At 40.2% G+C, this 17419-nt stretch overlaps 2 protein-coding genes across 4 annotated transcripts; both read left to right on the top strand.

Moving 5' to 3' along the window:
- The first annotated feature begins 1313 nt into the window (after nt 1–1313).
- LOC107218253 (protein turtle homolog A) lies at nt 1314–8869 on the top strand. 3 transcript variants are annotated; one of them, XM_046732710.1, is made up of 15 exons: nt 1315–2810; nt 3072–3204; nt 3350–3558; nt 3723–3833; nt 4197–4400; nt 4464–4609; nt 4717–4867; nt 5008–5138; nt 5325–5484; nt 5991–6287; nt 6372–6692; nt 6873–7160; nt 7337–7446; nt 7534–7681; nt 8137–8274. In XM_046732710.1, the coding sequence occupies exons 1-14, from the start codon at nt 2696–2698 to the stop codon at nt 7645–7647; spliced, it is 2490 nt and encodes an 829-aa protein (XP_046588666.1). In that variant the 5' UTR covers nt 1315–2695; the 3' UTR covers nt 7648–7681; nt 8137–8274. The 3 variants fall into 3 exon arrangements, with proteins under 3 accessions (XP_046588667.1, XP_046588666.1, XP_015511562.2); XM_015656076.2 differs by having other exon boundaries at nt 1316–2810; nt 7534–7668; nt 8137–8272; XM_046732711.1 differs by lacking the exons at nt 7337–7446; nt 7534–7681 and having other exon boundaries at nt 1314–2810; nt 8137–8869.
- A 1488-nt stretch (nt 8870–10357) lies between these two features.
- LOC107218238 (guanine nucleotide-binding protein subunit gamma-e) lies at nt 10358–16905 on the top strand. Its single transcript, XM_015656057.2, has 3 exons — nt 10358–10612; nt 13061–13262; nt 16679–16905. Exons 2-3 carry the CDS (start codon nt 13150–13152, stop codon nt 16782–16784), a joined length of 219 nt encoding a protein of 72 aa, XP_015511543.1. The 5' UTR covers nt 10358–10612; nt 13061–13149; the 3' UTR covers nt 16785–16905.
- The last annotated feature ends 514 nt before the right edge of the window (nt 16906–17419 follow it).

Here is a 17419-nt window from a genome sequence, read left to right as displayed (position 1 = left end):
TCGGGGTGTTCGTGTGCCTCGGACTTTCAGAGGGCAAACCAGGATAGCTCTTGGGGTCCAGCCGTGCCATGATCGGCAGCGAAAATTACTTAGACATCGTAAACCACGTAGCTGACGACCTGGATTTTCAAACCGACAGAGTGAAATTCTTCTCGAATTGTGCTTTGGAGTTTATGACAAATAAAATGAATATCGTCAAGTAATACCTCCCCCCCTTCACTTAACACACCAAGAAATCAAAAGTCGGATGCAAGAAACTTCACTTTTATAGTCCTCACCTTTTACGACTCGGAACGATGTATTTCTTTTCTCTCTTTCTCCCCCTAAAAGCTGTAAGAATTTCATATTCATCCATCAATCCGTATCCTTTCGAGAGACATGCTGCGCGAGCTTCACCGCCGAAAGTAGAAGCGGGTGAATTTATCTTGCGGTCGATTCAAACGGTCAAAAGCTCGAGAAACTACCGAAAAAGAAATCGTTTCCGCTAGAGTTCACGATGCTGGGAATTACGTTCCAAAATTTAGTACGATCTATATTCGTAATATTTAGCAGGAACGACATTGGACGTAAGTCAGTAGCTAAGTAGGCCGGCAACTGAGCGTCCGTCCGTGTATATTAATCTTTCCGTTAAAAGGTATCTGTGCATGTAGGCTAAGGTTCGGCCGTCGTCCGTTTTTCTGGCCCATTGATGGTGAACTGAATGAAGAAGCAGGGTAGGTACCGTGGCCCTTCTCACGCCTGGAGCTTTTGTGCTTTCGTCCGATGCTGCAGAGCCATGATCGTGAGTATCAGCGACGTAGGTCCCATTCTATCGTTTTTCATCGACATTTTCCCTCCCCGATATTCAAAGCTATGACATATGCTTCGAGCTTCTTACACCTACACTGGCGCTTGGCGCCCGGGGACACATTGACCTGCACCTGGGGGTTGAAATGATACCTGGTAATAATTTACATCAGATATTACAGGTGTGTGTGTGTGGGTGGTAGGGGAATTGACGAATTATGAGGATTATGAGTTCAAGAAGATTTCCGAAAACGATTTTCAGACCGCATGTCATGTGTGTGATATGAATTTTGACTCGATCGACGTGCGGGATAAGCAGATACGAGACAATGAAAATGATTCTTGATCCTTTTTCTCTCGGCGTTTCCCACCTCGCCCGCATCTTTCTCTCCCTCCCCCCCCCTGCCCCCCCCCCGCCCCCCTCTCTTTCTGCCCCTATCCGGGCAACCCTCTTTCCCTCTTTTCCACCCTTCCTTCCTGTACCAGAAAATGAGTTGCGTCGTCGCGCTGGAACTCCGAGCGTAGTCATCTAACGATCGCTTTACGGAAACGCCCGAATGTGTTATTACTTGTGTAGTGAGGGATGGTGGTGGTTCGTTCGGCGTCTTGATTCCCGAATCTCGAATCAACTGTTTACACAATTTCATCCCTGATAGTGAATATAAAAATGTGATTTCCCCGGGAGTAATAATATTTCACGAACGATTTCAGCCCGAACCCCGACTGATACGACTCTTTGGCACTTTTGAGGGTGGACCTTTCACATCGAGCTGTACCGTCACTATCTAGTCCTTACTCACAAGTTGCTATTAATACGCTATGCACGCTGGTACAACTTTCGTGTAATCCTTGCAAAACGCACTGCCGCCGGTTGAAAAATTACCTAAACCCACAAGCCGGGTGCTGATACTTAATACGCGTAAATTGGTTTTAATAATAATCTACTTCCGTACTACGACGACGATTAAATTTTTAGAGATCGAGACGAAAATATTTTACCCGTTCGTGCAAAGTGATACGCGTTATGACCCGCAAGCGAAACCAAGGTGGCGTATCTATTCGTGAATATTAATATGTATACGAGAAAAGTTTCGTGAAATGTATTTTTGTCCCGTGAACATACAGCATCACTAGTTTACGTATAATAATTATATAATTCTCGATGAAAATATCATGCCTAAATTCAAATGACAAATATCAATCGTATAATCTATTTCAGACTGGATAGTAATGAAATGGATTTTATTTACGGTATAAAACAATGTGTTGTGAATCAATTTACTACGATATTTCATAAGCAGGTAGTCGTATGTTCGTTTGATTATTTGAAGTAAAAATATACATCGGTTCAACGAAATTTAGAATAATTTTAATTAACGAAAAACAAGCTCATACGCAAATGCACATGATCTACATATCTCTCGGTTTAGTTTTTTTTCTCCACCACTTGGAAAAAATTTTGTAAACGTAATACGCGCGCGTAATACAATATTATCGAAGTATGCATTGTCAATTTTAATACCACAAATATACACACCTGATGCAACACACACAATAAAGTCTTGACGCGATAATGAATTCGGGTCGCGTAATTATTTTCTATTATAAATTTACCGTCATGGATGCCTAAAATTAAATCCTGCGTATACTGTGAATTTTTGCAAATAAAAATCAGGAAACGACAAATTCTTTTATATATATATAAAACAAAAAAAAAGAAAATCCGAAAATGATTCGGCACGGGATGAAGATGGGAAATTTGGAATGATGATTCGAAAACAGTAATTCCGCCGGTAAACAACAAGTAGGCAGTACCAAATCTGTTGATACCGTGGTGCTTGTGCTCGAGGTTGTGCAAGTGCAGGTGGATGGATGTTCGGGACCTGCAGAAAGCATATCAAAGTTTGGAATGGCAGTTGGAGTATTGCTGGTGACAGTAGTCAACCTAATTATCGGTGGTTATTTGCTCACAATTATCGGCCATGCGAACGCTACTGGTAATTGGGATACGGACGACGATCCAGGTACACGATTTACATACATACCTAGACAGATGGTACATTCACCCACGCATGTGCGTATCCGTATGCAAATATGTTCGTTAATTGTAAGTATACATTATCATACCGCGAAACTGCTAAAATAACATGGGAAACAAGAGCTCGCGTGATCGCATATCGCACGAGCACTGTCATTGAGTAAAAAACGTGCCCGACAATTTGATAGTCGCACTCGAGGAGTGGAGCATCGAAACTTCTTTGTTTAACGCTGTATAAAACTTTCAGTTTCAACGTTAGAAGTAACAGCGGTGCTTGGTCGAACCGCGGAATTACCTTGTGACATTGAACCATCCACTCGAGAAGATCGTGTGTACATGGTGCTGTGGTTTCGTGACTCCTCAGTAAAGCCCATTTACAGGTACAGCATGACACTTTTTCTTCGTTATTATTCAGTGGCATGAATCGAGATGAAGGGCGATTTCTCACCCCTGCATACATTTTTTACGATCACGGTTCGACTTACCCGGAACGGTTAAAAATCGGTAAGTAATTACTGTTACCAGGTACGATGTTCGAGGTAGGGGTTTTAGTACGGCGCTTTATTGGTCGGATGGTAATGCTTTCGGGCCGCGAGCACGCTTCGTCACATTCTCGAAGCCAGCCAAACTCTTGCTCGAAGCCGTTCAGCTGGACGACGAAGGGATATACAGATGTAGGGTGGATTTCAGAAATTCACCGACTAGAAATTTTCAAGTTAATCTAACGGTAATAGGTGAGTATTAAACTCTTAATCGAAGGATTCCATTCTCTGTATCGAATCGGTATAACGTAATGAATACCTTACGTATCCATTTTGCCTCAAACATTACACGACGGATTAAACATCCATAAATTATCTTATTGAACTATCGTATTCAAATTATCTTCACACCTCAGTGCCGCCTCATCAGCTCCTGATTTACGATGGATCTGGCGTCAAGGTGGATCACATCGTTGGACCTTTTCAAGTAGGCCTTGAATTTGGTCTATCCTGTGAGGTTCGCGGAGGTGAATACACATATATACATATACATATATAATACCACGTATAAACGTGTTCAATATATGGAAATTAAGTCATGTCCAAGAGGCAACTTCCTCGCCAAACTGCACATTTCGTATTATGCCTATATCGGTGTATTCGAAGGGCAATTTAGGAGAGCCTGTAACAACGGTTGGCGCTTGCACAAGTCTTTCAAAAACAATTCCTTTCGATACAACTTTCACGGTTTAGCCGTTTGAACAGTTATTACAGAAATATTGCATATCGTCGACACATGGTGCAATAGAACAGATACACAGTAAGAGTAAAAGATAAACAAAGGTTAACCGTACATGCTGTTGGAGAAGTTTAACTTTGCTCTAAAACAGGAAAACCGGCACCGAACATCACGTGGTACGTCAATGGGGTTGAAGGTGGCGGTCAGTTGGAGGAAACCGGCCTAAATATTATCGTTAGCAAGTTAACGGTGCCTAAATTGCGGAGAGAGCATCTGAACACAACGTACAAGTGCAGAGCCTCTAATACCGAGCTGATACCACCGCTGGAAACGACTGTCCTCTTGGACGTTTATTGTGAGTATAAAAAACACATCCTTCGAATCGACTTTGCTCTATGTATCCGTAATATGATTACAGTGAAACCGTTATCGGTGAAGATAGTATCCAAGCCCGATGTTTTGGAGGCGGAAAGCGAGTACTCCCTAACTTGTGAAGTTGTTGGCTCGCATCCTCGGGCTCAGATCGCTTGGTTCGACGGAACCGTGGGGTTCCGAAAAGGAAAGGTGTGCATCCGATGTGCAAGCAAAGTTTTATCCCCCATTTTGCACTTTCGGTCATGGTTTTGCACGGCAGGATAGTTTTACCGAATATTTATACTTATCACTTTCAGTTCCGAGAGATCGGTAATGCCACCGTCGTTCTGAACACTGTGACGTTCACACCTTCTCCCGAGGATGATGGGAAAACGCTCAAATGTCGAGGAGAGAATCCAGTCTTGCCGGGTGCTTTCTTGGAAGACACGTTTCAGCTGAATGTCGTATGTGAGTACATCGCTTAATGGGAATGGAATTGAATTCTCGTACTATAAATGAGTCACGCTAAGTGACCGTTTCGATAGTATCGTATTAAGACGTATTAAGAAATTTCTGCAACCCAGACGTGATTCAGAAACTTATTTCAGTCGCGCCTAGAGTGTTTCTACAACTTGGAAGTACGCTGAATGCGGAGAATATAAAAGAAGGCGATGACGTCTATTTTGAATGTCAAGTTCGGGCGAATCCTGAGCTGAGCAAAATTACATGGCAGCACAACGTTAGTACACAATTAACTTGTTTCCCGAATCTATTTGCGGTAAAGAAAATGTTATTGATACGCGAGTAAGGAAAATATCATATGGTAAATTATGAAAATATCGCGTCGAAACGAGGCATAATATAAATCTGCCCGATTTGTTTGATAATGTCTGGAGGTACAAGTCATGTCCGTTGTCATTTTCAGGGATTAATGCTGCTCCAAAATTTCTCAGCCGGAGTTATAATGAGTACGAAAAGTCTGGTTCTTCAGAGCATTGGCAGGGATAATGCCGGAAACTATACCTGCGTTGCGACTAACGAACGTGGAGAAACGACTAGTCCCAGTGTGTTACTCAGAATCCAATGTAAGTTCGATGTAACTTGAAGGTGCGTTTCGCCGCGCGGAAAAGGTGTTGCAGGAAACTGGCGCAATTCCGCTGCGACAAATTACAGACCATGTTCAGTTTTTGCTTCACTTTCAAGTCACGTGTCACGTAATTCCAATGCCAGCTGAACACACGGTGCCTTCTTTGGAAGGCGATATCTTTTTCCTAATCTTCAGCATGACTTGGATTCACCCGTGGCTTGAATTTGCATAATTGCCAAAACAGTGAAATGTATCTTGGTTGCGGTTCCTATTCGAGCAAGCTCGTTACTCATCGTAAGGCTCCAATTGACACTTGATCAGACGAGCTCTGCAACCAAGTATCTATTTAGTTTGCAAAAATGGATAAAGTTACTTGCAGTACCTGCGTACATCGGTAAAACAACAGCTTGCGAAATTGCTACAGGCTAATAGGAATTCCGTGATAATTGCGTTGAGAATACGAAGGTGAAACACGGTGTTACAGTAAAAATATTTACATTTCAGTTGCCCCGGTTTGCAAAGCGAAAGAGGTCACTATCATTGGTGCGTCTCTTGAAGAATCCGTGAAAGTACGTTGCCAGGTAATTGCGGATCCCGCCGAGATTGATTTCACCTGGGAGTTTAATAATAGTGGGGAAAATTTGGACGTTGCTCCCGTGACGTTTGACGGAGATAACGGAACTACGAGCGAGTTGATGTACACTCCGATATCCGAACGTGATTACGGGGCTCTAACTTGCTGGGGTAAAAATGCAATTGGCAAACAGGAATCGCCATGCGTTTATCAAGTTATTCCAGCCGGTGAGTGCAGCTGCAATATCGAATTACAGGTATTTCGAGGGCCACGGAACGCGAAAAGATTCACGAGTATTCGTGATTTTTCAGTAAAACCCGGACCCTTGAATAATTGCACGGTCAAAGCGTCGCTGAACAGAAGTTCTGAAATACTCGAGGTCGACTGTGTACCGGGATACGACGGAGGTTTGCGCCAGGAATTCAGACTGGAAGCATACGAAGTCCTCTCCGATCATCTGCGTGTGAACATATCAAGCGTGACCCCGGATGTTCCTATATTTAGGATAAACGTCGCGGATCTTCTTCCCGCCACTCAGTTTTACCTTGTCATGTACGCAGTGAATGCGAAAGGACGAAGCGAAATCTGTCTTCTCGACGACATTACGCTTCGGGATTCCGAAAAGCACGCAGGTATTATTGCACATGAATCGGTTTGGGATTGAACAAGGCAGGTGAAATTTGTTAAGCCTTAGCCGTTTGGGAAAGGTGTTTTCATCGCGCGTGTTTTCATAACGTATGCGAAAAGGAGCCTAGAGGGCGCTTGGATCCATTTAAATAATGATAATGACGATAGTAATATTCTTACTTCAGACAGCGGCATTAACGTCATTGCGCTCATTTTGCTGTTGACTGGATGTTTAATGGCCCTCGGAATTGCAACACTTTCTGTAATATTAATGATGTACCGACGGCGTGGGGCCACATCCCCGGTCCACATCGAGCCGTACATGAAACAGCCTATAATCACACCTCCGGATTCCAAGAATAATTCCATGTTTGATATCACAAACGGCGACACGTATTTCGTCGAGTACACGCTCAAGCAGGTCACCGACTATGCTCTCAACATTCAACCAGATATTATACAATCTCCGCAAGGTAAATTTTGTCCGTTGTCGATGTAGAAAGTATCGCAATGTGTAATATGAAAGAAACGCACCTTCGGCCTTGGAGAATTTCAATTCATTGAAACAATACGATTTTAGTTAACCGTTGATCAATATTCAGACGCCAGTTTAACACGGTTCAAACAATTTCTATTCATTCGATTTTAGAACAAGGGAAACTGAACCGTGAACCACAACTTTTTTTACCCGTACGTCCGGACAAATTGTTTTCACCGTGTGATATTCACAAACAGAGTCTCCAGACCAACGGTTATACCGTGAGTGTAAAAAAATTTGACGGATTTTTACTCACAAAATTCATGACCTACCGAGCTTTCGTCCATTCTCATTTCTTTACCTTACAGTTGAACCCGTTTTCCACAAAGTCGTGGGAACCCATCAGCTTCAAGGCTGACCGAAACCTCATGAAGGAGATTATCATCGCGAATTCCATACCAGGTCCTGAGAGTTGTGTATAAGTTCTTTTTTTTTTGTAACAGGTAAGTCGTGACGGTATGTGCAACAAGAACCAGGATCCTTTTTATTTTGTGCTCTGCTCCTATTATATCTTTTCAGTAACTGATCCAGTCGACTCAGATCCTTTGTTGATTAACTATTAATAAATCACTTTTTCGATGGTCACTTGCATAAAAACTATTTGGTATCGCCTAGACACCGCAGCCTCGAAGGTCGTATGTCATATTATGTTATTGAGTTCTCCTTATGCATCTTTTCTTTTTGCCAGCCCGATGGCGTGTCTGCAATCTGCAACCCACGAATATCAGCGGCAAGGTCAACGCAATTATTGTACGCGAACAAGTGCGAAGTGCTTTCACCCACTCGAGATAGTTTAAATATAAGATAACGGACAACTCTCAAAAGCGTCGTAACAGTCGGTTTTTAACACTCCTTGATATGTATCGGCGGATATCATCCGAGGGATTAATTTATGATTATTACTGTTGCAGAAGCGTGTAAGCGAATACTTGTCAAGGAGCAGGCTTTGAGTACAGGAAACTTGAAGCTGAATCATCGGAACCACGCGGTAGTATCAGCCGCAGGGAAACGAGAGCCCGGCATTTCCGTAAACAAGTGGTTCATTGGAGACGTGAGAATGCACGGAAAGACACAAATATGTAGTTAAATGTGAAACAGATCGCAACCGCGGGGATACAAAGAACTTTCGTTCGATTGTTATACTCAATCACTAAAAACACTTGATAGCTGGTTGTAACAATACGGTGTCACAAATGAACTGGTAATATTGGCATGAAGTTATATCGTCGATTTTGTGATTAATATATTGATATATCAAGCAATGTATAAAATACCTAATTGGCTCTCCCATGTGATTAAGCTTTCGTGTGAAATTATATGATAGAAACGCAAGTGAAAAGATTAATTACATCGATGGTGTCACAACTGCTTTTGTCGGTACATGGACGTCATTTGTATACAGAAATAATGCCAAGTCGGAAACGAATTGAAGAAACAAGTTACGCGACAAAGAATGGAAACGATTTTGTAAACGATACCGTCTTTATTTTAATTTTCTTAATTTTGTCTGCTGTACTTGGTGTTTGATGAAGGAAAAAGAAGATTTAGAAGAAAGGAAAAAAAAGAAAAAGAAAAGCAAAAAAAAAAAAAAATGGGAAATGACAGCAGCACGTATAAATATACTAGATAATTAATGATAAGACACTGATACACTTCTACAATATAAGTATAGTTTCGTCTGCTGATTACACGGTAATATAAAATAAGTTTTGAATGCGCATAAATTTTTGTCATCCATTTGTCAAAACGAATATACATCGTCACGTACATATACATATATACGCATCAATTATCAATTTTCAAAAAAATAAAAAATAAAAAAAGACTAACAATTATAGACGAAAATAACGAAAGCACCAAACAGGAGAAAATAAATAATTGACCGTAAAGAATCACTGCATTTTTTTCTTCGTTTCATCAGCATGGCGCTAAACATATAACTCTACCCAATAAAAATTCACTTTATCCTATTACCACGTATGCATATAAATAGGCCTAAGATGATATAACGAGTACCGACTAGTATCGAAAATTAGTCTGTATCCTGCACTGGTCAAAGTTTTCAGAACAAGGGCTTAGGTGGTAGGCAAGTAATATCAAGATAACAACTTCAGTACCCTGAGTCTTTCCTAAGCTCTCCATGAACGGAACTAATGGACTCTAACCGACAACCTGAAATAAGTATTCAATCAGGAATTGAAAGCACGGCGATGTTTGTCTATATGTTTAATGGAATGAAGATACTTTTCAATTTCTCGAAACAGTTGACGCTGCTCCAATAATTTGATCTTTGCCCTAGACCTTGATAAAGTCACGAGTCTCACAAGTCTCTAAAATGAGATACAAAAGGTGACGAAGAAAGATAGTCGCCATTGTTCGGGCTAGAAAATTGTCGAATTATAGTCCACGGTGTAACGACAAAAATAGTACAAGGCGTCTCTCTTTGATGCTAAAATAGACGGTTATAAACAATGCGATTAATACTCTAATCGCCTGATCAGAGTTACGAGATAGACGAAGCCATGGCGGAGGCAAGTCGCAGTTTTACCAAGAAGATCTGAAAAAATTTAATAACTCGGGACTGAATGACGAGGGGGCTGAGTAATTATACAAAGTTTTGAAAGCCTTTGAAGATTGCTCTCTGATAATTTCGCGAATCTAATAAGCTGTGCTTTGTGCGCAGAGCGTTTGAATCCGGCATTGTTGTACGTATAGTTTGCACTGCTTTGGCGGATGTGTGCTTTCGCTAATTCGGCGAGTACCGATAACGTGGTCGAAATCATCTCTTGAAAATATCGCGAAATTTCAGAAGGTTTGATTCTTCGCCTTTGGCTGATACTTACGCTCGATCGCACTTCGTCTCGCAGACATTTCCAATCTTTTACCGTTGTGCCGTAATGTGACGTAGCGCTGCCGCGGCTTGCATTTTCTACGTTACTGAGAGCTTTTACCGAGAAAATGCTTACCATTATGTTTACTTGGCACGGTAATTGAATTCCCACATTTACCTCCGACCGACCGACTATAATATTGGATTGCATAAACTTGTACGGCTTACAATTTATCGATCTGAAAGAAGCACGCTAAGAGCGGTACTCGGTCAGAACTTCTTCCATACTTGAGAAGGTAACTACTATAATAGTCGGGATTGCAAGTTCATCAAGTACCGTAGAGTTTACGTTAAGAATCCACTTTTTTCAGTACTTGGACATCTTGATTCTTCTGCTGTATTTGTTCTTTGAAGAGAACTTAGTTTTTACTGCTCGTTAGAGCCGCGTATGTCTTTCATTCCTTAACGTGCGACCGGATAACGTACGGAAAAAAAGAAGACAGCGTGCTTCGATAGTTTTGAATAAGTGTCAGTAGATAAATAACGATTTTTCACAGGTGAGTAAATACACGTGTACAAACGGTATTCAGTCCCATCTCGGTTCAGCAAGTTTTACCGCTGCAATTTCCGACGTTCTCTCTGATACGCGTTACGTATCACATGCAGGCAAAAACGAATTGTTTACTCTTCTTGTTTATACGATTTATCACGACGAACACAATTCAAACGTGCCAGAGAAAAATACACGATCGTTATGTACTCGCCTAGTACGAATTGTTCGACGGAAATAACGGTCTTTTTGAAATGGGCTGAAGTCTCTTCAACTATTGACGTTCTACTTTTGCTGCAGAATTTATCAATAATCAGAAATTCGCGAACAAGCCCGAAATCGAAGCGTGAGTGCCAATTATACGGCAAGAGAAGATTTTTGAAACTAAATGTCAATATTGAATTATCTTACTTTCGACATATTTAAATGCTAGTTAATTCTGGAAACGAGGCTTCCGGCGATGGGTCATTGGCTCTATTGAAAAACAGGGATGTGCACGAATCACCAAATTTTGCAAAATTTCGAATCGCAGTAAATTATGACCAAGCGTGAGCGTCGTCCGAATTGCCATTTCGTTCTAGAATCTTTTCAGGGCGTTCCGGTTGAATCCAGAATTGCAGATCTTTATCAGACGACGTACAAATGAAAACTGATTTTCATTTTCAAAGTTCCCGTTTCCCAGGACGCGATCCTCGGTGAATTTACATTCCAAATCCGTTGTTAAAAGGAGATGGATGCAAATCATCCGAACCTCTGTCCTAAATTCGCTGGACCATAAATCGTTTCGGAAAATTGTTGAATGCAAGACCGCGGGCTTCTTATTTTATTTCCTACCGCGGCTATATCGGACAATTACATATGTCGTGTTAGCACACTCAGATCAATGACGTATAAAATGAACAACACTTCTTTGTATTCTTACATAACTCAGCTGTTCACAACTGCCCCCGAGCGTTTTGACATGTGCGTGAAAGTTTAGGTCTGGCGAAATTAGCTATACTAGTCGCACATGATTCCACCGCAGTATCGGACATATAAATACGTGTATACACGTGTGTTATACAGAGATATAATATTTGAGAACAGTACTATATCAAGCCCGTATACATAATATATACGGATACCCGTGACATTTTCATCGATTTGCCAATTCGCTAGTAAAACCGAGCACGGCGCAGTAAATGCTAATCCGATAAAATTCAGAATCCTAATAGCAGAAGTGCACCGCTGAAATGAATGATGGGAGACGATTTTACGTAAACGAAAAATTTCAATATCTCTTCACGGCCCATGCTTTTATTTTAGAACACCTTTTGCGTATTTCGTAACGCGTTGAAACTTTGACACTGTACACATCTATTCGTCAAAGTTTAAAAATACACAAACTCGATTGATAATCGTATAAGAAGGGTGATCTAAAGAGAAGCTGCAACTGTTTCAATTCACGGTTGAAAAAAAAAAATTATCCGACGATTTCTCTCCGCAGTCTGATTCACCGATTTTGATCATTGTCGGCGTCACAACGCGTCGGCGTATTATCGGTGCTCCTCTTTCTAATCGTACTCGAGATCTATTAGTCCAAGTGCATGGAAATCACATTCGGAATTATAAGAACATTATCAGTTTGATCGAAAATGTAAAAACGCCTAGGGGAAGTCTTTATTATTGTTAACGTCATGGATTCAGAGAATAACGGTAATCGTTCCTACTGTCACACTATTTCCAAGGCATTTTATTCGGCGATCTTAAGCATCGTTGAACATCATTTCTTGGTATCGAGCACCAATATTATATTCTAAAGCATTCTGTAGAAAAATATTCCATAGTCCGTCTGATCGCCATTTTCTCTTTCCCTTATTCTACGTAATTCTATCGATACCTAGCTGCGACAAAAATATTCATAAATACTTGACGAATTATTTTTATAAACAACTAATGATCTTCCTGTTAATCATCAAAAACGAGAAATGTTTTAATCGATCGATCAATTGGTATATTATCGATATCGGGATCATATAATTGGTGGTAGATACTTGTTGAATGATAATATATTTTTCCGACGTTTAGTTCTAAAAATATAAAATCCATTAACTGTATAAACAACAAGCATGTATGATGAGTTATAATCCATCAGATGCTACAAACATATTTTTGTTATCTCCGAACGTTCTTGTAACGAATTTACATACGTACTCATGACTTCCAAAACCGAAATCAGAATATCAATTTAACACCCTAATTACACTATCCAGATGCACCGAATGAAAATCCGAATACACATCGACAAACTGCGTAACTCGAAATTATAACTGTGCGTATGCGATTTGAAAAACTAAATTATCCGCAATTACGGCATAAGCCAGTGCAGCTGGACGCTGAGGATTAACCCGTAGCTTTTAACATGTGCTAATTGCAGTATAATCGTTAATTTTGGTTTTTACAAATTTTTCCTCAGCTCGTGCGTAGGTGATATTGAGAATATTGATTTTGAGCGAGGCGCACGCGCTGGTTGGATTTGCTGCCTACGGGGGTGCGGTTGTTACCATGGATCCCAGTATACTAGCTACTATGGATAAAGACGCACTGAAGAAACAGATTGAAAACATGAAATATCAAGCGACAATGGAACGGTGGCCTTTATCAAAGAGTATCGCAGCGTAAGTTTCTCATTCTTTTTATCCTCCGTATGTATGTATTTACATGTACATATACATATGTATGAATATATATACATGCATGTATATATATATATACATACGTATATGTGTGTGTACATATGTATTTATATACGTCGCTAGCCTAAGTGCCGAAGAGGAATACCATCCGGTGGAAAGGAAATTTCATATTATAAATAGAAAAGCGAGGAATTAATACCTCTGAATATCTGCCGCGGTTGATCTTCGGAACGAGCCAAAAGAAATCATGCCACTCGACGATCGATAAATATATTTTTTTTTCTCCTACGATATTGAAGTGCCTGCATGGTTATTTTTTATTCACACGGTGATTATCGCCGACAGTTTTTAACATTAAATGTCAAACATGTATGCGGCAGTGAAATTTATCTCGAACGGTTAATCGGGTAGCTTTATAAGCATTCGTTCAAAAAATCTCTGTAATAAGCATAATAGAGAAGATAATATATATGTATAGTTTACGTGTTGAAATCAGCTGTCCGCCACAATTTAGTGCCTGCTAAACAAATATTATTAAGTTCTTTTCCACCTTGAAGTGTGAAGTGCCGAACAGATAGTGCCGTTGGAACCCTTTGGATAAAAATTTATCAGTCTCAATTCGTCAATCTCTCTAATATCCGTGATTCGTTTTTTTCCACGCTGCTGTTTAACGTGTAATAAACTCATCGATAACAAGACTCTGGATTTCATTAACGACTTATTACAGGAACTTTATTGCTTACATGATTATAAAATACATATGCTCCAAGTGATGCCTTTGTGTGCTTGAGTTTGGTTTTTGCGTCGGTTCTGCAGAGAGTCGGTCGAGTATACGCAGTGCGGTCCGCGTGAAGTTTTTTCAGATTTTTTTAAACATCCGTATTCAGAGTGTGTATATTCTCGAGAATCTTGCAAGCTCTCGGAGCTCCGGCTAATGTATCTTCGTATCTCGTAACAGCGCGCAATGGTGTAATACGAAATAAACAATTTTCAAAAATTAACTCGTTTCATAATTAAATCCGTGACGTAATTTGGCGAATATAACGATTTGGTGAGCAAAAATATGATACCCAACATTCTAGTCTGCAGGCTCGGTTACTTTCCTTGTACTTTTTCTTTTTAAAAATCATAGAATAAAACCTTATGTGTCAAACTCCGCAGCGTTTCCGCATATTGCCTGCAGCGGACGAAGCGTTCGATATTTTGAGTACCTAAGCGGATTTCCTGTAATGGAAAATTTATTCCTCTGCGTACGGACTGTAATTTGTAATATAAGAAATCGAATTTTTACAAAATAAAAATATTCTCGATCAACTGACCAGCGAACGAAGTTCACTCGTGATTTTCGCTTCTCGCAATCAGTGCATCCCGAGGTAAAATTTATTTTAGAATATACTCTTCTGATAATTATCTGGAATTGATGATTACTGGAATACGAAGTTTTAATTGAAATGATGACTAACTGTTTTCAGTAATTTAGAAGTAATTCGCTTATATTCATAACTAGCCACTGCAGCAATAACTATTCAACTTGTGTTATACTTCCTAATCTTTGACTTTTCACTTGATCCCGATGACGTCAGTTCATTGCTCTATATATATATATATATATATATATATATATATACGCGTGAGTTGAGAGATAATTTCTGTCAGATACAATCTATCGTTCAATCGTTATTTTTCAACCGACTTCCCGTACGAAAATTGTTTTTATCTTTAATTAGACTTGACGGTTCAGGTGAAGGATTAAACTTTCAGGAAACGTATTCAACGCGCATCTCTTTGCCAACGACATTACTTACCTACGAAAGCTCGATTTCCATGAAATTTTTTTCCCGAACAAGACATTTGGATAACGCCGATCGTTAAAACGCGACGTTAGTTCGCACGAGATTACTATACATACGTAAGGTCGATTGGTAAATAGTTTGCATGTTCAATGCCGCATGCCGCAGTATCGATACGTTTATTGCACAGTGTATCTCATTAAATACAGAAAGCACGCCGCAGGTAATCGGTTGCAGTCGCGCTGCACTTACACCGCGAACTAACGTATTTTAATAAAATTGAAATCGTGAATATCTTTCACCTGACTCACGACGACTCGACTCGACTCGACCATATTTCACGGAAGAATACCCGTCGTCGATGTTTCCAGCACGTATAAGGGTTGCGGTATTTCTGCCCAAGAGGAGAATCGGCAAGCGAGAGAATTCATATCGTATTCAGGGATCTTTAACTCTGGTTGTTTCAAACGGCCTCCTCTTGCACTATCCGCAAACTCCCCGGCTGAAATACGGACTTCGCCGTGAAGCCAACCTCTCGCGTTTCATGGCTCGAAATATTTTCTAGTCACGTTGAACTACATAATCTCGACAATATATACCTACGTACAGTATCTACGTATATACATATATACGTGTAATATCGTATATAACGTGGAAACGAGAGCTTGGCAAACGCGTTGCGGCCGTCGGGTGTGAAAGGACTGTGAGCAAGACAAGTTTTACAAGGACAATGTACTATATCATGACCCGTAAATTGCAGCAGCTCGGTAGCAGCTCGTAATATATGAGTAAATTCTACGAGTTACAAGGCTACGTGTATACGTATGATATCCACACACGCGTATCGTGCCTACGATATATACGTTACATGTCTATGCATACATGTATGTATGTGTGTGGGAGTGCGAACATTCCGTCCGAAATACTGCAGAGGCTGCTCGCGTTGTAAGCCGTAAATGTAAATGATTGACATCGTAATTGTAATTTTCACTGGTTCATCGCTCTTGCGATAAATTTCGCACTCTCGGGTTTGATCGATGACGAATTACGGGTTCTATCCAGCCTCCGTGTAATATTAACTCTCCGAGCACGACGGTGGTTGAAAAATAGGAAAACGTTCTTCGCCAAATTGTCCGATGAAGTGATATCCGACGCCACAGGGTAAAATTTCAGCCGCGGAGGTTACGAGCGAAAAACGTCGGGTCTCGGCACTGTAACAGGGGTGTATTTAACACCCTGGAATTATTAACGATCAATGCAACAATCATGTCCACACTGTATTTAGATATGACACGACTCAGGCATCACTAAATAATGAACCCCGACCTCTGGTAACTTACACCATACCCGACATTATAATTTCATATCAATTTCACGTGGCGTGTGACGCGTTGATAGTCTCCATGACTGAAATTAGTGGATGATTTAACGAGCAGGCGATGAATGAGCCTGGTCTGCCTCGACTAACGGTTAATTATATCAATTAACTAGTTCGTTGCACACTGCAACGTATTGCGAGAGTATTTTTTAATCAATTTCTATCATCATTATGCGTGGCAGTAATGTGTACGAGGATGTGGAAGCTAATGAAGCCATTTATTGTTTCAGGATGCGTGAGTACGTCGAGGAGAACGAGAAAAACGATCCTCTGATACACGCACCTGACAAAAAGAACAATCCATGGGCCGAGAAAGGAAAGTGTGTCATCATGTAAAACCGCGTTTAATGTAAACCGTTCCCGAAGTAAGAAATTTTCATTGCTGGATGAAAGAGATAAAAAAAATTTAAAAAAAAAAAAAAAAACAAAAAACAAAACAATTCATCCATCCACACACGTAAACACACCACACACGCGTCAAGTTATTGAATCCATAAAAAATCATTTGCCAGATATTTACCGACTGTAATGTTGGTATTATAATACAAAGTATTATCGTACTTCCATACTTCAATTATATCCTACGAATTCGTATATTATATAATAATTAAAATATAATGTTTCGTAGCTTTGAGATGATGACGATCACACGTGTCACGGGTGGCGCTAATATGTCTTTAGCCTGTATGCATTATCATTCAATCTGTAATTTACCTGATCAATAATATAATATTCGAACGATTTCATATATATTAAAATAATGTCTTAAAATAAATTATTATAACAAACTGATGCCTGATACCTTTTTTTGAATACACACCGATTTTTCTACTCTATGGATGCATATTTAATCTGGTATGTAGGGTTATTGAAACCGGATCCTTCGAACGGTGAATCGTTCGCGTGATTCATATTTTCCTGCATACTAGATATAAATCACAAGCCAGTATGCGTTATACTTTGAAATAGAT

Source organism: Neodiprion lecontei, chromosome 2, assembly GCF_021901455.1.
Source record: "Neodiprion lecontei isolate iyNeoLeco1 chromosome 2, iyNeoLeco1.1, whole genome shotgun sequence".
Taxonomy (NCBI): domain Eukaryota; kingdom Metazoa; phylum Arthropoda; class Insecta; order Hymenoptera; family Diprionidae; genus Neodiprion; species Neodiprion lecontei.
The sequence above is the reverse complement of the archived record's forward strand: the minus strand, read 5'-3'. Positions and strand labels throughout refer to the sequence as shown.